The following is a 22,899-nucleotide window of genomic DNA, read 5'->3' on the forward strand; positions in this document are numbered from 1 at the left end:
GGTAAAAAAAAAAAGCGCTGCTGCTGCTGCTCGTCAAACGAGTTGTGAATTCAGGCGTCGCTCGTTTGGTCATTCCGTGGCGCGAAAGCGAGGTAGAAATGGGCGTGGCCTTTGTTAACGGGGCGGTTACTAAGGGTGGGTGACGAATGGTCAGACTGGATTTGCCGGGTACGGATAACCAAGTTGCGCGGATCAAACGGGGACTCGGGGGCGCTTGGCCAATCGGAGGGGTTGAAATGTTCCTGGTCTTTGGGGGGGAGGCGGAGCTTGGTTGAGAAGCTCTAGCGGGTTTGAGACGACGCGAAAAGCCCGAAAAGCCGAAAACCGCCCCGCACGTCTCACCCGCTTTGGGCTGGTAAAGACGGACCGCAACGCGAAAGGGGAGAGAGACGACGGCTACGCGACGTCGTCGTCAGATCATGCCAAACATTAGCACTTGGTGGTTAGCGCTACGCTGAACACTCGTTCCATGAGAACTGACGAACGACCTCCCCCACTATCGCCATATATCCTCGAAACTCCACCACTTCGAACTCGGCTATCCTCCGACGAGGGCCTCTGGCAACCCACCCATCCACCCCCAACGGTCTAGCCTCGCTCGCTTCTCACCTCACCTTTTCAGCCTATCTCTCAGGGCGCTCGGTTCGCGCTGAGCTTTTATATGTATGTACACACCACCGTCATTTCTTGCAAGGAGGATGAAACATCGCGCCGCTACCTCGAAAAGATTAGCAAACCTAAGCTGCCATTTTGTGGATGTGCTGTGCCGTGTGGAATGTTGAGTCGTTGTATACCTACTTACACAACTTTAACACGCTTGGTAACCCTGAAACTTGTGGTATACTTTCATTCCAAATAAAGACTTATTTGAAATCTTTCATGATTAGTTCCATTTTCCTACCCCACAATCACGACTTTGTCCAGGAAAGTTTCAAAATGCTCTTGGATTAGTGTTAAAAGTGATATGGAACGGCGAGTAATGTTGAGTAGATAGGTATACCTAACTATAACACTACACGTTTGGTAACCCTAAACCGTGAGGTAAACTTTCATTCCAAATCAGAACTTCCTTGACGTCTTTGATGATCAGCTGAATTTTCCTATCCATCAATCACGACTTTGACCAGGAACGTTTCAAATTGCTCTTGGATTAGTGTTAAAAGTGACGTGGAACAGTGAGGAGCACGTGCACCTTATAGGAGATGTGGTGTTAAAGAGGCTCGCGGAAGCAAGTGGCCATTGTGTATAATATCCTGCCGAGGTTTGTTCCTTGTTTGCAAATGCAAGGACTCTACGGTGTCGGGACACGTGTCACGCCATGTGACAAGCGAGAGTAGGGTATGTGTATAATATACACACAACGGTGCTATCGACAAACACTTGATAGAGCACCACCATCTAAAACTCGCAGGACAGTCGAATTGACGACCATCAATGTCAGCTCGCAATTATCCAAGTGACGAACCTTCGAGCTTTCTCTCCATCTCTTGTTATTTTATCGAGCTGATAATAATTACCATATTCGCACCATGCAATTCAAACCATGTCGTACACTCGTCGAAATTTTTTTCTTCTCCAAATCAAAAGTATATTGGCTATCGTGGCACGTATACCAATTATTTTCCAATCTCTTTTCGCATGGGTTGTTCCTAACTTAGATACATACATAGTACATACATACGTGACTATTATGCCAAGGCACCGCAGGGAAAAAAATTCTGTCTGTTTTTTACTACCTTCAGCAGTTTTCTGTTAAAGTTACTATACTTACCGCTGCAATGCTGCAAGTTACTAGATCGTCCAATCGTCGCGGGGAAAAGTTGCAGTTACGAATATTAGTAACGGAATCAACAAGAACGCGTAGGTTTCCAAAGTCGTAAGTGCAATGTCAATTTTTTTGCACCTGCAAGAGGATGCAACGGGTTTCCATTCAGCTGAAGTGAGTGTACCGGTTATCGACAGATTTAGACCCAATTACCGATCCTTTTATTTTCCAAAATTATAGATGTACGGCACAAATTGTGAACTTCTCGATGACCACAACCAATTGCTATAGGGTTGGGCACTACAAATTTATTTTTTGTTAATCTTAGAACTAAGTATCAAACAGATACAATCAAAAAGGGTGAATAATTGGTACACTCACTTTACTGCACATGCAGTTCACATACTCTTAAAGGTTGCAAAGTTATACCGTATTCGAAATCGTTGAAAAATTTTGTAATTCTTCGAACTGCGTCTTCAAATTTATGCAGGAATGGCAGCGACCAGTGTGTGTGCGTGTGTAGGTAGATATCTATCCAGGCAAATCTCTCTTTCTCGTTCCGCGTCTCCATCTACGTTGGGGGAGTTAGCTCAAACAATATATCGGTTTACAATGATAAAAAGCAAACAGTGGAAATAACGGAAGGAATTACTGAACCAAACAATATGTCCCCTGTCCCTGGAGAGACCGCAGCTTATATCCTGTCCCCAGTTCTCTTTGCATCATCTAGCTACTGGCACCAGACCCCCGAGACAATAATTTTACCGCTCTGAAACGAGCGCTTCACTTCGTCGTCGAACGGGTTTACAGTAGTGGTATAGACGTAGGCGGTGTAGGTGGATGTACATACCTCCAGCTGTCTGTATTGCACTGTTACGGTTATAAGCCTGCCGTGCCACGGCAGATAAAGTCTATGGACCGAAATATCTCATTATCGCAATGATAAACATACTTCCTCACCACCGCGTAATGCCGTATGATTGTTTTTTTTTTTTTTTGTTTTTTTTTTACAACTTTTGTCTGCGGAAGGGAATCACGATGCGCCAGGTTGTACGGCTCATTGTGACAGTCTCAGTGGTCAGAACTGCATTGGTCAGAATCATGTATAAAATAAAAAAACCCTGCAAAACCATAGCGTCCAGTAAAAAATCCGTAACAATTTCGAGGGTAGTTTCCAAAATATTTTCAGGCTATTCATGGACATTAGAAATAGAATATTTCCAAGACACAAGACAAATTTAAGGACATTTCCAGGACCACTGGACACCGTGAAAACGCTCTCGTGTTTGCCGTTTATACATACAGGTATAATGGTCCAATGTACAAAGAAAAAACCACACAACACTGCAGATGGTCTATTTTCGAGTTTGAGGAAAATTCACCGTGTTTACTGCGCGTGGAAGAAGTTGTATGGAAAAGGAAGAGAACCCTGGGCCTACACCGGAATTAAAGTATGTACACTTGGGGACAATGAATCCTGGACGGCTCATTTTTTACACTAGACAGTTACGTTGGCAACACAGAGAAACCTACAGCGCCATAATCGGCCGAACGCAAAACTAACTCAATCTCAATAAATATAACATAACCCATGACCGTCGAATCTAACCTTAAAATACCGCAGGGATAATGACTTGTTAGATTCAGACCTAATCTAAGGTTAGATTCCACGGTCATGGGTTATGATATGTTTATTGAGATTGAGTTTGTTTCACGCTCGGCCGACTATGGCGCTGTAGGTTTCTCTGTGTTGCCAACATACTCTCTAGTGTAAAAAATTCCGCGTCTCAGACTCATTGTCCCCAGGTGTACATACGTGGCGTGCTCCTACCGTACATATCTACCTTGTACCTTTGTACCTACTCTGCAAACCCTCGAATGTAAAAATTGGTACCCTTTCGCTTGCGGGTGCCTCTTGGCGGTGCTCGGTACTCCTTGGCTGGCTGCACTGGTGGACTGGTGCTTGAGCAAGTGACTAGTGAGTTGTGCTCGAGGGTCTCGACCATGCCGACTGAAGCTCTTTGGAGGAAGAACCACCGGACGACGTGACGCGTGATGTGCTGCGACTGGGCGTTTGACGGTAGAGTCCCGTGTGCAAGAGGACTAGGAACAGGAGCAGGAGCAGGATCAAGATCAAGATCAGGAGGAGGAAGAACGAATTTGCACTGTGTACAGACCAAGGTGGGAAACCAGACGTCGAGAATGATAGGAACGGTATATGCACAGCAGACAATTCACAATTAGCAAATACAAACGTAGCTGTGTATTCACTGCAGGGTACGGGACGACGCACTACCCTCGGTGAAGTGAGAGCAGACTTGAAGTTGAGGGAACGCCCGGAGTGTTTCGCAGGAGGAGCTTGATGCCTCTGCTTCTGCTGCTTCTGCCGTTTCTGCTGCTGCCTGTTTCTATCGTCGGATGAAAGGCCTCCTCCTGGAAGGTGGTTAGAGACTCTGCATCCAGTGTTCGGGAGAGATTCGGAAGCAAAGCGACCAGCAAAGCTGCTCCGGTGGCTCCTACCACTCCCAGAGGAACGAACATCCCGCGCCGCATTGCCTCTTTGCGATTGTCAGGAACGGACGCTGGATTTGATAATCCAACGGGTGTCTCCTTGAATGGAAACATTCGTAAACTAATGCAGTACGCGCACCTTTTCGAAAAGAACGAATTAATCCTTCAGGTAAAAATGTTCCTTGATCTGGAAAATTCTTATTTTTATCGTCGCTTCGAAACAAGTAAGTATTATACGTTGTACGATTCTGATTGAATGTGCTTAATTTCACATGTTCAGAATCAATATTGTCACAAGATTTAAATTAATATTATAAGCGAATATAACAATTGTGAAAAGGAATCACAACCGGTTGTTGTGATTGGTTGTTCCAGGTAAGCAATCGTGTACCGATTTTAATAATTTTTTGTAATTTCACGTCACCCGTTATACGGTAGGTACTCCGTATCGTGTATAGTTGTGTTGGGACACTTGGAGCTCCCAACCAGTTACGACGACAATAGGCATTGTCTTCGCACCGTCGCCATCCGCGCAAATTGGTAGAAATCTTGATTAAAGGTAGAATCTTGCTATGTAGCGTGAAACAAACGAAACGTGTTTTTTTAGCTGTAGATTGATGCTTACCTTATTATTGTCGTCATTATTATCATCATGAATATTTTTTTTTTTTTTAATTTTTCGTCATTTTCGAAAACCGTCATTCAACGTGACGTGTTTGATCTAATCACCTGAACTTCACACTTTATACACTGTTAATCTCGTAACAATATCAGTTTTAAATTCACCTTGTAAAATATCGTCACGTAATATCTAACGATGACGTATTTCACCAATATTATACTTAAATTTCCAACGAAAACCTGCAAACCATGCACGAACTCGACTTTTTTCAGTCCAATTTTTTGTCGGCTCACTCGGTAATATCAGGATTACGCTCGTAGGAAATATCATGCCAGGAAAATGTGGGTATATACATATAGATACAATACACGTGCGAATGGCGAACTGAAGTATATTCGTATGTTTACGTACCGACAAAAGGGATTGGGAATGAGAAATGTACTCAAGGATTCTTATACTATGAGGGTCAGGGTAAAAAAATAAAAATATGCCGACCCATTGACAAATGGATTAAATATTTGATACTGCAGTCAATTTTGTGTATTGTTTTTTCTTCTTTTTTTACTTCGTCATTTTTTTTTACATTTTTCATAGCAATTCGGAACGATTCTACAGGGATACAAAAAATTCGTATCACAATTGATATTGCGATTTCTAGGGTACTCCATATCGTTTCGATTGAAATTAATCGATTGCCGATGTTTCCAAAGTATTTTGAATTCGATTTCTGAACTGATTCTTATCAGTCCCAGCATTACGATATCGTTCATATGGTGAGAGAATATATTGAGGGAATGACGTGAATCCAAATAATGACACAACGTAATATGTTTTTTAATTTCATGCATGAAAGGAAGGCCTGTAGAGGATTTTCATAAAAGTTATACTCAGTTGTCGGAAATTTTCGAATATAATGACACTCCGATTATAAATCTGTGTACAAGGTATACATATAGATATGTATACATATCTATATATATATATATAACTATAGCTATACCGTGTATTCCTTGTCCCCCTTGGCGAGGAAATCGGTTTATCGTACATTGATAATAAACATAGAAATAGGTGTAATCCTGTGCGGGAAATCCGGATTGATTTGCGGTCCCGATGAAGTAGAGAATGAATATTGCTATATAACGCGGGACGAGGATCAGGATCATAATATAATGCCGAGTATATGACAGATGCGACAACAGCTCCTGTACCTACGTTAAACCCGGGACCATTCATAGTATAATATCTATATATATATATATATATATATATATATATATATATATATATAGACAGAAAATCCCCAATTATAATTTTTCAACACCAACATCGACGCGTAATGCATGTTATTGAAATTTATCAATCGTTATGTGGTCATCATCGATAATATATGATCCATGAAGTAATGTCACTGTGACAATTATATAAGGATATACCGATTAATAATTAGCTATTTAAAATCGTAGCAGAGGTAGAAATTCTACCACTTTATCGTCAGACAGAATAGCTCGCTATCTCTGCATACAGCGGAATCCCCCTTTATGCACGATACACATACATATTGTAATTCGCTGGGTTACGAGTTACGCTGATCGCGGTTTAACCCTGGAGGCAACGAAACGCTTTACTCTACACCATACCGACCTCTCGCCCCCCCCCACATAAAACATAAGTCAATTTGCATAACGATAATTGAGATGTACATGAAAGGCGGAAATACGGCAGCGCGCCCGCGCCGAATCAGCCTGCAAGCTTTGCAGGACTCGCTTTATTCAGTCCTCGCTCTTTGCCAGTTTCCTGCGATATAATATACGCATATATATATATACGTGGAGAGCTGCGTCTTATGCTTGTTATATGCATAAATATAACTGAAATCTTAATCAATAATAATATAATTCCGGATTTTATTTGCATTTTCTGCTGATAATTGCCGGTATATGCATTGTCTACTCGTTTTGAAGAAGAAAACTGCGATTGCAAGAACGAAGAAAAAGATCCTTCATACAAAAAAAAGTGTAATGAAAATTTGAATGCGTTTGTTTCAAATTATAATCATTTTACTACGCTTTAACAATATTCTTTTTCTTTATTAGTCTAGTTACTAATTTTCGCAACGTTTTCTTTGTCTTGATGTTAACCTGTAACGATCAGCTGTTAATCCAGTGCGACGCCATATTGTTCTACACACCGCGTCTATTCAGTTCAGATCTCAAACAAATCAAAGAAAAGGACAAAAATTCATTGATAAGCACGGATTGTAAAGATGCCCATTTTTATTCAATAATGAGAACAATCGATCATCATGATATCCCGCGCGTTATAAGTAATATGTTGTGAAGCCTGTTGTAGCTTCAGGCGAGGTAGTCAGCGATACAAAAAAGATCCTCGCTTGGTTAATTCCGAATATAAAATTGTTTTTTTTTTTTTTCGTCATATTTTTTGTGAAGAACGCGCTCATAATGCCGCCGACGATCTAAGGTTATGTCCAAAATATCCACCGTTGCTCGATGAGCCGTGATCCTGATGGAACGGCATTGAATGATAAATGGTATAGGCATTATCCTGTAATAATCCGTCATTTCGAACACTCGAAATCACGTACCTTTGAATATCCGATATTTTCTGCTTGAAAAAAAAAAATTTCAAATGGGTTTACTCTACAGCGCAGAATTCTCTCTCTCTCTCTCTCTCGTTCACATACTTATCTCACCCTCGATTTTCATATAACTCATATTGAATTCATCCGTTCCCGGTACTACTGAATTCAGCCTTCCGAGTTACCTTTTTTATGAATATATTTCTTCGCTTATCGTCGCTCGAGCGTCGACATATTTGCATGAAGTTTGTGAGCAGCTCATTCCGTCATTTTCGAGTCTTATAAAAAAAATTTTGATGTGTTTAAAATGTGTTTTATTATTTTTTTTACAAAAAGTTGCGGATAGATCCTAGAAACCACTGAAATAAAATTCATTACGAAAAGTATTGATTTAATTTTGGATTACTCAGAATTTTATCAAACTTCGAATCCTTTTTTCGGAGATGTCTAATAATTTCTAGGGGACTTCGTGAATTTTTTCAGTATTCGATTTCACCGCAATTCTATAAAACGCGAATTATCACATAACGGTTAAACGCTTCCTTAGAAATTATTTCACAACAGCGTAACAGGTAACATCTGAACTTATACACATGTTGTTACCAACTGTCGATAGATTTCTCGAATGGTAAGTAGAGCTGTTTGGGTACCTGAAAGTAATGGTTGTCACACTTTCTGCTTTACCGACTCACGGTTTACGGCTTACGGGTTGCATCTAATAAGGTGTGAAGCTATACCGAGTTTGAAAAAGTATTACGCCTGAGCTTTTTCTATGAGTTTTCAATTTCCGGATCAAAAATATATATTACCAAACATTTTATTCGGCATTCAAATATTTTGCCAGCTAGACAGCACAGAAGTATAAATAGAGAAAGAAAATTATTCAAATAATATCGATCTTCAAAACTGGTTTAACAATTTACGCTTTACCAAAATAAAATTATGCAATTCGTTTGCGAATATGGAAACCAAAATCTGTACAAATAAATAGATTGACACTCATCCTTCCTATCGGAAATACTTCTCGCATATCCAACAACTGCAGTTTAAATTGAAACGACTGTAGTGAGCGAATGATCCACTTTAACGATACACAGACGCACTGCGCAGCAACTGCTGCAGCAGCCTTTTACGTTTGCAAATTGACAATTCGAACGGCAATTTCGATCGTAATTAACAGTTACCAAATAACAGCTTCAATCCTTCGCAAATGCAAAACGGGAACGATATTCCTTTCATTCACAGTGTTCATGACATAAAAAATGAGTAGTTCGATATTCTTATCGAGTCTCAAATTCGACCGAACTATAGTCGATAAATTGATATCGTTTAAATTTTTGCTGTGTTTACTGAAAGTGCGACGTGAAAGAAATTAACTATTTCTTGGAACGCGATCCTAAAGTTGAAGAACTTTAAATAAAATATTTTTTGAAAACGAAACGGCGTTACAGAACATTCTGGTTTCAAATATTTTCCGCTGACATCCCAAGAGGATTTTTCAAGGTTCAAGGATGGGTTGGCAGCGATCGTATTTTAAAAAGTCAGTCAAGTGCTCCGAATCCTGGACCAGCTGCAACGTGAGATAAGGAGTTTAACCACCGTAACACACATTTTTGCTCAGGCAAGCGTGCTATCGATCGATGGGGATTATAGTTGGAAGCACCGATTCTAAACAAGGTAAAAATCAATGTTTCAACAACTCGCATACAGGCATCAGCACAGAGAGTTAATCATTGTCTTAAAAAAAAAAAAAAAATAAATAAATAAAACATTACCAAATGATAGAGTTCGAATCCATATCCGGGAGACGTAGGTTACAAATTCGGCAAACCAATGTCGTTTAATATTAAAAGTTGTTGAAAAAAGGATAATTATTTTACCAGATAAAATGAAAACGTATGGAACATTGAGTTTCGATAAAGATGTAAAAATTGGAACAGATTTTCAAAAACTATCCACTCCAGAATATTTAATTATCTACTCATCATGTGATTATGACATAAACGAGAAAATTGTTTCAAAATTATGTATACAGAAAGTGAAAACAAACGTATCCATGTTGCAGGCGAGTGGCTTATCGCTAAGGTAAGCCGTAAACTTTTATGCAATCGGAATTAAAACTGTGAATCGAAGGAACCTGGCTGGCTAAAATATTTCTTTGAAATAGCGATGAACCAATCGACATTTAACTTAAATCATTGGAGGTCATCGCGATTCCCTTGAAATCACATGAGAGTGGTAAAGAAATTAAGCGGCAAGCGTTTGAAATTATGGAAATTGTTGTAAGTGTCAAGCGGTAAACGTCAAATGATTTCATTTCGTTAGCATTCTATCGGCTTCTAGGTTACAATGTACTTTCCTTGATTTCCACTTCACCAAGTGAATTTCAGTGATTTCTTACAATTCCTCCCGACGCAGGAATAACTGAAAATCGCCTAAAACGTTCGGAAATCGAGGATAACATTGAAAATCACTTGGTACAATGGAAATGAAGAAAAATCACGTGATAAGATAGAAATAATTAGAAATCATGCGAAATAAATGTTAAAGGGGTTTCCTACTGTGACCAGCATCCAAAAACGCTAATTTTTTAAAATATATTTCGGAAATGCTACAAATTCAATATTATCAATGTTTTTCGCGGCGGCTGATATTTCCCGTGCTTGATGGGTTGGCGTAACTGATTACACAAATATGGTTGTATCTGAAATAACAAAAAAAAAATAATAATAATAATAATAACCTCATCAACTACATGGTATCAGCTATGGCGTGACGGATTTTTTTTTTCATTTTTTGACTTAGGTTTCGAGAAAAAATTTCTGAATTTTTTGTCCCTCTGGAAGTAATAATGCGTATTATTATTACATATATTGCACCAGAAAACGTACCAACAAAATCGTCCGTCACGCCATAGATAATACTATGCAGTTAATGAGGACGTCTTTTACTTTTTTTTTTTTTTTTGTTTCAGACATCAGCCGACACGAAGAAGAATAACGTGTAAAAAAGTTTTAATACTTTTTGATGAAAATTTTTACGCACACTCGTTAAGATGTACCTAAAAACATGTGAAAAAGTTTATAATATTAGATTTGTAGTTTTACTGAAATAAATTCGGAAAAAATTATTATTTGTTTTATCACGCAGGTTAACGAATTTGAATGATTTATTTGATTTCCAAGCGAATGGCGTCTCGGTTTCAGAATCCTTGGGATGGCCGTCTCGTGATCTGAGACGGCGAACGTTGTGTTGTTGGCCAGATATATCGAGGGAGAGGCGCAGCAGATGTTGGGCGTTACTCGAAAGCGGCGACAGTGTTTCCTGAGCTAAACGCGATGGCGGACAGAGGTGAGAAGCTGCGGTCCTCGACGGAGTCGCGACGCTCCTTGGAGAACGCGAGGAAAGATTTGATCGGGATCCTCGGTGAACTGGAAAAAATCGGTCTGGCAACACGAGCCAACTTACATCTCCGGGCTTACACTCGCCTCCGGAAGGCAAAGTTTTGTTTTAAAAAAAAGCACGCTTTCTTCGCGGCTGTTTTGACGATGCTGTTTATTCGATACGCTAAGGATGGTTTGATGCCTACGCGACGTGAGAAGGTGAGCGAGAGAACCTTTCATGATTTTAATCAAGAAATAAATATCAGGGCCTAAAATTTCTTGTCTTATTTTCAAAGTGCATTATCGATATGCCGTCCTCGGTTCACCAAGTATTCCGACCGCCGCAGGATTGCTCGATGTGTTTGGGGATTCAACAGGTTGATAAAGTGACTAAAATCGATCCGGCGCTCTTCGAACTTCGGTGAGCTTAAACGCGTTTCATTCACTCCCTCCTAATTTCATCTAATAAAATCAGCTTGCCTTATACTTGGAGAATATGGTCTAAATGGTAGTTTTTGTTTTGTTTTGTTTTTTTTTTTTTTTTTTTTTACAAAAATGACAAGATACTCAGACGATCTTATAGACTGAGGGATACGGTGTTTTAAATCGTGCCAGTTTTCATCACTCGTGAATGAATCGTCAAAATTTAGCTCCAGCTGTAATTGTAATCATCGGAATATTTTTTAGCTACGCTTATTCCGGCCAACCGGTTGTCGTCACTGATGCAACGACTAATTGGACAGCGCCCAAGGTGTTTTCGTTCGCCTTCTTCAAGTCGCTGTACGAAGGACAGGAAGCAGACTGTCAGTTTTTTCCGTACAAAACCGAGTTCAAAAGTCTTCGAGAAGTGTTCAACATGAGCACCAGTCGGGCCCTTCAATTGGCTGGAACAAAGCCATGGTACATCGGATGGTAGGGCAACATAATTTTTTTTTTTTTTTTTTTGAAAACGTATTTCGATTGATTTATTCTTTAAATTATGTGACTAAAGGAGTAACTGCGACGGGGAGATCGGAGCGACGTTGAGGGAACATTACGATATTCCTTACTTTTTACCGGATACTGCAGAGACTGAAAAAACTGATTGGATCTTTATGGGGAGTTCCGGATATGGGGCTCACATGCACGTGAGTTTTAGGCAAAGATTTTACTTTCGCGTGATCCAAGATTCGAAATTAATTTTTTCTTTATCAAACAATAACAGCAACAATTGTGGCTTTCCCGATTGTGTTACGGGGATGGGGAGTTTTTTTTTTTTTTAAGGAATATGACAACACTTGGAGCGGTTTGAGTTTCAGGACTTTATTATTTATAGTTTCAACAACAGATTAGAATTTTTTCATGGAATTTAATAACAAAATGGCGGTTAGACGCATTGTAACAGAGTAAAGAAAATTTTAGAGTAAGAATCACCCTTTTCGGGTTAGTCATCGTTTTTTTTCAAACATATGTGATTGTGAACAAAAAATTGTTGTACAATTTTTGTAAAAAAAAAAAAAAAAAAAATTTGCTATTGAAATTCAAAAATCTAGGTACGAGGTCGAATCGATAAACAAGTTTTAAAGATTGTGTAAAAATTTGAAGTCGATCGGATAAAAATTGACCGAGGAATCTGCGCCACCGGATTGAAAACGCGGTCGTTCGCTACTTATACGCGCCATGTCGCCATTTTGTTATTAATTTCAGTGAAAAAATTCCAAAACGTTTTTCAAACTATAAATAATAAAGCCCTCAAGATCAAATTTCTCCAAGTGTTATAATTTTCTTTAAAAGCAAATTCCTAAAAATATGTATGATTGTAACCCCCTCCTTTCAAAGTCACCTGACCGCACTGATCCTCGTTAGCAGCCGAATCCAAAAATAAATTTCTGCGTTACTGACGACAACTTTACAGCCAACTCGAGTAGTTGATATTGTTATTTTACCCTCGGCGGCATTTCGAGGAATGGTAAAACGGGTTATGAATTCATCCCTGAATGCGTCGAGGGGTGGAATATACACCCTGTTTAACCCGTACGGTTATAATCGATCGAGGTCGAGCAATGCGGAGAGCCGATCAGCCGCTACCCTCCCGACGCAAGGTAATACAGGGATCCTTTTTTCCAAGGTCGACGACGTCAAACATCCTTCTTGGCAGGCTCAACTCAAAGGTGAAAAACTCTGGATACTCGAACCACCGAGGGAGTGTCACTACACCTGTAACCGAATGACGGTCACCGTTGAACCCGGGGAAATAAGTATGAGATTAGGAAAAACAGAAATAAGAAGTTGTCGTTTTATCATCGACTGCCATGTTGAGATCGGATTTTATCAATATCTCCAATTTATCCACAGTTGTTCTGGACACCAATCGATGGTACCATCAGACCAGGATCGTGTCCGAAGAAGTGAGCATCACGATTGGCGCCGAGTACGATTGAACGTCCTGTTGTATTCGATTATCAATAATACAATATTGATGTATCTTCAAATTTACTGAGTTCTACTACTACCGCATATATAATTAAACTGCAATGTGTGTACAACGCTCTCCTTGCGCTATCAGACACTCGTATGCATGTACATATATGCGCGCGCGCGCTCGTGCGTGTGTGTGTGTGTGTGTGTGTGTATACGTCTCAGCTACGATGCTAAACGCATGATCTCTGATACATGATACTCAAGTATGTGATAAACACGCTACCGGTGACAAGCCTTGCTCCTCTAATTACCAGCTGTATCCTTATATTTATCATGTGTGTCAAACAATGTGTTATATCCTCGCGAATTTATTTGCAAACTTATTCACGATTAATTTTTTTTCATCCTCTTGCCTCTATCTGAATTTTTCTTTTTCTTTTCATTATAGAATGAATAAAGTTTGTTGATGGTAATTCAACTATCCACACGGGGAACACAAGTAGGTACACAATTATTCTAAAATTGCAATTTGAATATAAATTTGGTGAATAGAATATGAAATATTGTTTCAATTCAAAATTTAGTTGAATCAAATTTATTTGATTTTTATCTGGTATAAAAAATGAGATAACTACGTTTTGTACAATTCGAAAAACTTCTTCGATTGCGAGAATCGTCGAGCGTCAGCGACATACGATAACGATCCGTCGTACCGTGAAGAATTTACTACTTTTACACTTTTTCACGAAGTAATAACGAAAGACTTGATATTCTCCAACCTAAGAAAATCGACAGGCATATATATATTAATACCGTTGTACATAAATTCACCAACATTATAAAACTTCAGAAACGTTATCGAAATTGATTCAATTTTGAAACAAAGTCGATTATTCGTTACAAAAGAAAAAAAAAAAAATGTTAATTGCAAGCGTAAGTTGCATTGTCGTAATATATATGTAGTGTAGTCTAGAAAAATTCAATCGAGCATCTTTTTCCCGCGCGGATTTTTCATTCATAATGTTGCACCGTACGTATGTCGTATAATTTTACGTATGCCGGTTGGCTTTAAACCGCCAGTAAGTAGAGTGCTTGCTTGCGCAAAGGATTCGAACTGGGCCTGACGGGCCCTCCGCAGATGGCTTGAACTCGCACCTGGCGGCAGGTGAGCACTACCCTGGGGGCCCCCTCCGTACAGGACGGTAGCTCATTGCAGGACGAATGGGAACGTGCCCGATACCCAAGCATGCTCCGAGTCTCGATCCGGTGGTGAAGTTTATGCGATCATATGTTACCAGCCACTGGTTAATGCCGGGGAGCTACATATGGGCCCCATCAAGACCCCTGCAATGAGCCCCGGTTGGAACCCTCGCAGGGAAGCGCGCTCAGCGATTCGAAAACTCCTTCTATCGCATTGGTGGAACAACGGTTATTCGAATTGAGATTATTTTTTATTTATTTTGTTACAATTTCTCACGAATACCTTACATCCTTTTTTTATTATTTCAATTGTTGCAGGTATATACGAGATTCTCTTACGAGATGACAACCTTCTTTTCTGCAGTCGTACTATACGTGCACCGATCCGGTTACAACTTTCGACCAACCTTTTTTAGGTAAAAATTTCGATTTCGCTACAATTTGAATGTGTTTGTTATAGTGTACACTGAGATATGAAAAACTTTCAAATTTTTTGACCTTTAGGCGTCACTCTTTCACGCGAAATATGGTGATCAATTTTGCCACGTTTTTTTTTTTGTAGTAGAATAGTCTGATCTTTACGAATATGATATTCGTTCAAAGATATAGATCCTCAGAAACTGTATAAAAAATGGGGGGGTTCTTCCGATATTTTTAGTGCCGTATATGCAAAGGCCAAACAAATTAATTGTGCTTTCTTCTTTTTTTCATTATGTGTATTAAGAATTCGACATTTTAGCTTAGTGGAGTATATCTTGAATTTTTTAGAGTGGTATAAAATAATATGTGACAAGAGTGATCAATGTATGCTGTATAAAGAAGTAAAATTCTAAAAATTTGAAGACTTTCTGATCTTGCAGTTAGTGTGTATGCGGAACTATAAAATATACAAGTTTTCGCCGGATCGGAATTTTGAGGTTAAAACTAGCTGCCTGAAAATTGGTGGATCAGGGCTTATATTTCATTTATGGCTAAATATACATATAATACGGGATTCGGGTTCCGGTTGAAAATTTATTTTGGCCATAACTAATCATACATCTATATGTATAATAGTTTTGCAGGTATCGATTTGTATGTACTGAAGAAAACAGTGTCGGGGTCGACTCGCCGGTTGACGCAACCTGCTGTGGAATTAAAAATTGCAGCGCCCAATTGATATTTTGATCGATAAATAACACGACTGAGCATCGTCGGGCAACCAGCGAGTTCTGCGAGTTTATAACCTATATGTAAGGTATGTAAGAAAAGGTTTGTCTGTCGAATTCGTGGTTTACATTGGATATAGGAATATTGATTTTTTTTTTTCATATCGACAATGAAGAAACAACAGGTACCATTTCAATCAGTCAATCCAAGTAATTCGATTTAAGATATGTAAATAAATGGGAGAAATGATTATTTATATCGATAGTTGAATCGATAAAAGACAAAAGGTATGCTACAAGCTGGCAGAGTCCCTTAGCTTTTTTGCAATGTTGAATATCAGGAAGGATTTGGCGTAGGGATGTAGAGAGATGGTGCAAAAATCTATATTCTATAAAATTTTGAGGTGTGAAAAGTCGGATATATAAAATTAAAACACTGGAACGTCAAGTAATGGAAAACCGGAATGCATAATCATCACAATTTTGACGATTCTACATTTTGGTTTTCCATTCTTTGACCTTTCTAAACTTTGGTTCCTATACATTTCGACTATCTACATTTTTAAGTTCTATGGAATAAATTATGGCGTTTTTGAAAATTCTACAAAGCGAGCCTTTCGTCTTCCGATTTTTCGATATTTCATTGTACGGTGTACAACAACACGAAGCAGCGAAACGAAGCCCGTTATACGCGTCGAAGGTAGATACTTGTACACGAAAGTGTAGAAGACACCGCGTCTTCGCACGTGTGCATATGACTATACACAATACACATGCGTGCATTTACATGTACATACATGTATATGGTTTACAGCGTAGCGCCGGCGACTAGGAGAAGCCGGTAGCGCCGCGCGGCGACATTTCACCGCGAGTATAAGGGTACATAATACATATCGGTCGTCGTATCGATTAATTCCATGTGAAACTCTCGCCTCCCCGCATCCACCCCTCACCACCGAACGGCACGCGGCGCCCCTTTACCGCCCCGCATGGCGCCGCGACGCCTCGTATAGAGCGAGATATCGACGCTACATCGCTTCTCGGAGCTGCTGCCCACGCAGCCACAGCCCCGAACCTACGCCATCCCTCAGGGCCGTCTCCACCCTCTGACCTCCGCTAGGTTAGGACAAAACGCGGGTCGATACCGCGCGCCGATAAACCCGACGCCTCGGTTTTCCGTTTCGGTTCGTCAATTGCGATCGAATTTTCGCATCGGACTTTGACTCAACCAAGTTCGGATTCTTTCCACATCCTCCTGGACACTATGATGGAAGTTATTTTCGATGGAACGAAACGCAGAAACTTCAAGTTTGACATTTGATTCGCTCATTGTACGTACAACGGGATGGACACGCTCGTTCATCCTCCATTTTGATGTACCGCGTGCAAACGTTATTTTATACGACTAGTTTTTACTTGCAGGGGCCCCATTTTCGCGCGGGTTTTTACGCCGACCGGACGCCCCTGGGTGGTAGTCACCCCTCGCCGCCAGCCTCCCTTGTGCATCGAGTTCGTTAGAGATTCCTGTTGCGAGATCCCCGCCCTCCGGTGCGCAAAGTCGCGATCCGCGCAGTTCCGTCGTTTGGTAGTAGTTACGTCTCTGTATATTCTGGTTGTCGCGTCAAACCTCGTGGTCTCTTCGATACCGTTCGATTTGCGCGTTTCGAACTCGGTAGTTGTACGAAAAATGGGAAGGAAAGATACATTAGCACATAACCTTCGGTAAAACGTTGCTGGGTATGGATTTTTACGGACGCGTCACATTTTCGAAGGAGTCGAGCCGAGCATCGGTGTTGAAATAATATCGCAGTGCACGAAATTCACGCGTATTAAACAATCCGAGAAATTACGCGTGCACGATCGACATCGCATTGCGACATTGTCGAAAATTTTTATACCGGACGATATAATAATTTAGTGTAGTGCGGACGTATAAATACTATCGCTTTACGTTCATCGGTCGCCGCGATTCCGCGCGCAGTTTACGCGCGCCTCTCTCAACCTACTTCGAACGGTATTGATTCGAACGATTGACGTACGGATTCGAACGGCGTAGAGCCTCGATTACAGAGTTTTATAATTTTTCGCCAATGAGAAGAGCAGAGAAAACTTTGCGGAGGAAATTTTTTTCTACCGAATCTCACCGCTATTCATCGTCGATGGTGAACCAATCGTCTCGATCATGATTACATCGCATGATCGTTTACACGATGAAATCGTGTACAAAAAAAATATAACACACAAGTGAGACACTGCAATAAAGACAAAATAACGAAGCGAAACAAAAGACAGTAGAAAGAAAGATGGACGCTCGGTATAATTGCAATGTGAAAATTTGTCATCGACGCAGGTGGCTGTGAAAAGTCGCAACAACAGCATCAACGTACGGTGCAGGGAGGGTGAAACTAGCTCCGGGTGGTCGATTGGACAGTCGAATACGACGTTATTGGTTAATCGAACCGAGAGCGAGCCGACGTGCTATCGGAAAATCGATAGGCGGCGGTAAAACACCACCAGCAGCGTCAGCATCGGCAGTAGTAATGGTGGTAGTGTCGGCGGGCAGCGGTGACGGTGGTGGAAAGGGTGGTCGTCGTGGAGCAGCCTGCACCCCCCCACGAACGTAGTTGTCTCGGTGCCCGGAGAGTCCCGGCCGTCGTTTTAGGGACGGAGTGTGCGTGCGGTATTTTCCCCGATCGAGTAGAGACAGACAGAGAGAGAGAGAGAAAGAGAGACTCGAGTACAGAATAAGTTGGATAAAGGGCAGTTCTCCCCGCACGCGTTTTACTCGCTTTTTGTTTATTTGTTTGTTTTTTTTTTCTTTCCCTTTATTTTTTCAAACTTATTTATCGTGTGTTTCGCGGAAGTGTAACGGACCGGATAGGCGAACCGCAGTCTTGCGGCACCCTTAAAACGAAGCAACGGTTGCTGCAGGGGGCCGACAATAGCCGGCCAGACTCTACCTGGAGGAGAGACTCCGTGCGTAGTGTATGCAAGGAGAAGCTGAGACTCGGAGGAGACTCGAGCCTGGTTCCCTACTCCCGTGTCGTGTCGCGGCGTTATAAGGGACACCTGGTGAGCGGCGGCGTGTGTCTCTTGGTGTGCAGGGGAAGCAAGGGGGCGGGAACCCGGGTGAGCGCCGACGCGTCAGAGACTGCGTCCAGGCGGTGGTGTTACTCACTCGCCTCGCGTATGTCATGGGCGCTCGCTGGCCGGCGCTTATACGTTGCCGCTTCCTTATGCCGACGATCCGAGGATATAACTGTCATCGGGACTCGTTGTCAGTGATGGTTAAGAGCTCATCCCGGCCGAGCCGCGTGCCAGGTGAAGCTGTTTGTTACTACGTCGAAAAATACCCGGTACTAATCGGTCGTCCCGTAAATCGTTGTTGTTCCACCGTCGTGATAATCTAGTGACACCAGTGTCGTTTTATGTCATACATCCACGTATTTGTGACGCGGGTGCTCGGTTTACGTGTGCAGGTTATGGTTAAGGTTTATTGTGATGACACTGCGTCGTAGATGCCCGAAGTTGTTTACCGTTGTGTCTCGATGAGGCTGACAAGGTACGAACGTACAGTGCCGAAGGGGGACGAGCCGTTGTCATCTTGTGACGGAAGAAGCGAATCAACGACGTGACGGGTGCAGGGAACGGTATACGTATTGCGTTGTATAATATATAATATAAACAAACAAAGGAGTGAAGAAACGGCGAGTGCGAGTTCGGCGAGGCCGGAGCGCGCGCGTGTGCAATAGAAACCCCTCGCGAAGGGTGAAGGAAGACGGTGGTTGTTGCGGAGGTGATAGGAGACGAGGTGGACAGGGAAGAGGTGAAAAAGAATAGGAGGAGGAGGAGGAGGAGGAGGAGAAGGAGAAGGAAAAAGAAGCAGGACCAGCCGACAGGAGTGTACCAACCGGACTAAATGTGCGTCAATGGAAGGTATAGGCAGCAGTGTTTCCGATCATCAGCACCATAGCGAGCAATTACTGGAATCGGTCGATTCTCCGTCGGCGGTAATACCGTCTACGCATGGCCGTGGCGGCGGTGGGGGCTCGAATGGTAACTGCGTGGGTGGGGGTAGACACCACGAGGGCAGTAGCCACGGTGGCGGGGGTGGCTGCGTTGAAGGGATGTCGTCTGCCTCGCAGAGTCCCGATATCGCGTGCGCGAGCCTACCGTTGGAACTGCTCGCCTCGGCCGGTGCACTCGGCGTCAAGGAAGAGAAGGAACGGGAACTCGGTGTCGCGGAGGACCTGTCCTCGTCACAGGAACCACCAGGAGGAGAAGGAGGAGGAGGGGGCGGCGGCGGTGGAGGCGGTGGAGGTGTTGGTTCCACTAGGGAGTCATTATCCGTCATCGTGCCGCCGCAGGACGTCGACGTCGACTCTCGGGACGCCGACTCGGAACTCTTGAGTCCGGGTAAACTCTCGCCGACATCGGGGATAAGTGTATCAGTGGCAAGCATGATCGACGCTACGGATTTTCGCGCTATGCAACCTGAGCCTACTTATCAGACGCTAACTTCCGTCGCCGAGAGAATGTCGCCGCCTGGTTTTAGTCCGGGTTCCTCCTACGCCACCCTGACACCGCTCCAACCGTTGCCACCGATCTCTACTATGAGTGACAAGTTTGTTTACGGCGTACAACACACCGGCAGCGGTGTTTCCGGTAGTTTTGCCGTAATGCAGAACAACGGTCTTGGTAACATCGGACTTGGTATCGGGGGTTCGCCTTATCCTTACGACAAGCTACCATCCATGGGTATGTCACCTCCGCACAATTATCCCTCGCCCGGCGCGGGCCTTCAACCAAGTCCCTTGTCACCCCAGAGCGCCTACAGTCAGAGCGGTCTCAATTCACCTCACAAGTCGGCCAGTCCGCACTACGAACCTGCCTTTTTACCGAGGCTACAGCAAAGTCCGGCGGCACTTAGCCCACCATCACCACCGACCTCCGCTGCGGCCAGTTTTGCACCAACGCATCACTCGCCGCAGAGTTTATCGGTACCGACATCCTCGCCACCGCCACCGATGCAGACGCAAATTCAACAGTCGGCTTTACAGCAGCAACAGCAACAACAACAGCAACAGCAGCAGCAGCAGCAGCAGCAACAGCAACAACAGCAACAGCAACAGCAGCAGCAACAGCAGCAGCAGCAGCAACAGCAGCAATCTCAGTTGAATCAACACGCGCAACACGCTCAGCATACTTCGGTTGTTATGAAGACTGTATCTTCGGCTGGTAACGGGGCCGGTGAAGTTGAGGAAATAAACACGAAGGAATTGGCACAGAGAATCAGTGCCGAGCTCAAAAGATACAGTATCCCTCAGGCGATATTCGCCCAACGAGTGCTGTGCCGGAGTCAGGGTACCCTCAGTGACCTTCTTCGTAATCCTAAACCTTGGTCGAAACTGAAAAGTGGTCGTGAGACCTTTCGACGGATGTGGAAGTGGCTACAGGAACCGGAGTTTCAGCGGATGTCTGCCCTCAGACTGGCAGGTTAGTTTATTCGATCCGAATCCTGATCGTTCACACGAAACCCGCTTTAAAATTCCCACCGTTAAACCTACTCCCGTCATCCCTTCTTATACCGAGGTACAAAAAATCCTGACACAAACGTGAGACAATAGCCGTTGGTTGTATAAAGAAATGCAGAGTTGGTTCAAATCATTCCATATCGGTACATTTGAACTGTTCTTCATTTCCAAGGGATAAGCTCCGGACATGACGTGTGATGGGTATTTATTTATGGAAGAAAAGGTAGCGCCAAGTTTTTTTTTTGGGGTAAAGGCAGGAGCAATAATTACCACCTCGTTAAGGGTACCGAGACGTCGGCAAATCGGTGCAGAAGTAAAGATGCGTGTTGCAAAGCATTCTAAGTAATTCGCGTTGGTACACGTGCTCTCCACGTGGAGGAGAGAGAGAGAGAGCACAGACTCCTCCCTACCATATCATTCGGAGATAACAGCGCGCCAAATGCCACTTTTCAAATTCAACCTCCTTTGCCCGACGTAACACCGCGTACAAAGTATTGATCGCAGTCACGCGGGATACCTGGTGATAACCGCGCCGTCGCGGCCGTCACGACGCCGCCATCACCACGCCGTCGCCACGTTTCCGTTGTAACACTTCACCACCGCGATTCGTATGCCGACAAAAGGACCCCTCGTCTCTTATGCCGGAGCATTTCACGAATCTCTCTCCTGCGGACGCACGGCCGCAGGGATTTATTATCGCGGGAAAAATTTCAATTTCGAGGTAGCGATTTTTGACGGTTAGATTTTAGCCGAATATGCAGCGGATACCTTATTTTATGTACGCGGGGAATTCTACCCGCCTTTGAAAAACAAGAAGGAAGCCTTTGAAGACGCGTCCAAGGCACCGAACACCGTCTGATTAATTCATTCCGCCCGTTTTTACACTTCTTTGCCATGGTAATTTAAGGCTGTCGCATCGCGTCGGTGGAAAGAGCGTCGAGTTGCTGTGCAACGGTGCCTTACTTTTTTACTTTTACTCACTTATCGATGTGGCTGTAGAATGCACCGGCATTATCACCGCGTCAGCATAAGTAGACCGTATATGCATACCGAGATTATCTGACGATTAGCTGCACGTTAAGCTGCAACATATCCTAGATTAAGTAGTGTCTCTACTTCGGTGATAAGTTGCATACTGTTTCAGGGTGGCCACACACCTGGAAAAATCAGGGTACGTAAAAGGGGTCATGGAAAACCGGGAATTGTCAGTAGATTTTTAATATGGTCATGGAAGATATTGAAAATATCAGTTTTCTATCATGGAAAATAGAAATTATTATTTTGAAGTAACAAATTTACTTTCTTTCGTCGACAAACAAATTGTCTTAAACTGATTTTTTTGTACATTATATTTTTCTTCAATTTCAATTGAATTTTAACCGAATATAGAGTTAATAAGCTGAACGATTTAGGTTTTAGTAACTTACTAGAACTGGGGAAATGTTATGGAAAACTAGATTTTAGATCCTGGAAAAGCTGGAAGTGGAATTTTTATCCCACAAATTTGTGGCCACCCTGTGTTCGGATCTACGTCGTCGACAGTACTGGAAACACTGTCGTTTTCTTGGTTCAAACAGTTCCGTGCTTCCGTCCACGGAACACAGTTTCAAACTAGTTCGCAGCCGGTACCAACGCCATACCCTCTTAGATCCGGATCCTCGTAAGCTTGAGTGTCACTGAAGACAATACGTTCCGCAGAAGGGTTCCTCCGACCAAAGCCCTTCAGATCACCACCCTATT

General features: G+C 42.6%; 2 protein-coding genes across 5 annotated transcripts in view; both read left to right on the forward strand.

Annotated features, from left to right (window-relative positions):
- LOC107217136 overlaps positions 1 to 13,660 on the forward strand; it is a 73,042-nt gene extending 59,382 nt beyond the window's left edge. The window contains exons 1-7 of one of the 2 annotated variants that reach the window (XM_015654510.2): positions 9,019 to 9,171; positions 10,701 to 11,096; positions 11,174 to 11,298; positions 11,565 to 11,789; positions 11,869 to 12,004; positions 12,985 to 13,114; positions 13,212 to 13,660. In XM_015654510.2, coding sequence (XP_015509996.1) covers positions 10,833 to 11,096; positions 11,174 to 11,298; positions 11,565 to 11,789; positions 11,869 to 12,004; positions 12,985 to 13,114; positions 13,212 to 13,297 — 966 coding nt within the window. In that variant the 5' untranslated portion in view covers positions 9,019 to 9,171; positions 10,701 to 10,832 and the 3' untranslated portion in view covers positions 13,298 to 13,660. Of the gene's footprint in view, positions 1 to 9,018; positions 9,172 to 10,700; positions 11,097 to 11,173; positions 11,299 to 11,564; positions 11,790 to 11,868; positions 12,005 to 12,984; positions 13,115 to 13,211 lie in introns of those variants that run through there. The other variant, XM_046740636.1, reaches the window with a different exon arrangement.
- A 4,801-nt stretch (positions 13,661 to 18,461) lies between these two features.
- LOC107225135 (one cut domain family member 2) overlaps positions 18,462 to 22,899 on the forward strand; it is a 42,071-nt gene continuing 37,633 nt past the window's right edge. For all 3 annotated transcript variants that reach the window (XM_046739307.1, XM_046739308.1, XM_046739309.1), the window contains exon 1: positions 18,462 to 21,121. In XM_046739307.1, coding sequence (XP_046595263.1) covers positions 19,555 to 21,121 — 1,567 coding nt within the window. In that variant the 5' untranslated portion in view covers positions 18,462 to 19,554. The remainder of the gene's footprint in view (positions 21,122 to 22,899) is intronic.

This window comes from Neodiprion lecontei, chromosome 5, assembly GCF_021901455.1.
Source record: "Neodiprion lecontei isolate iyNeoLeco1 chromosome 5, iyNeoLeco1.1, whole genome shotgun sequence".
NCBI lineage: Eukaryota > Metazoa > Arthropoda > Insecta > Hymenoptera > Diprionidae > Neodiprion > Neodiprion lecontei.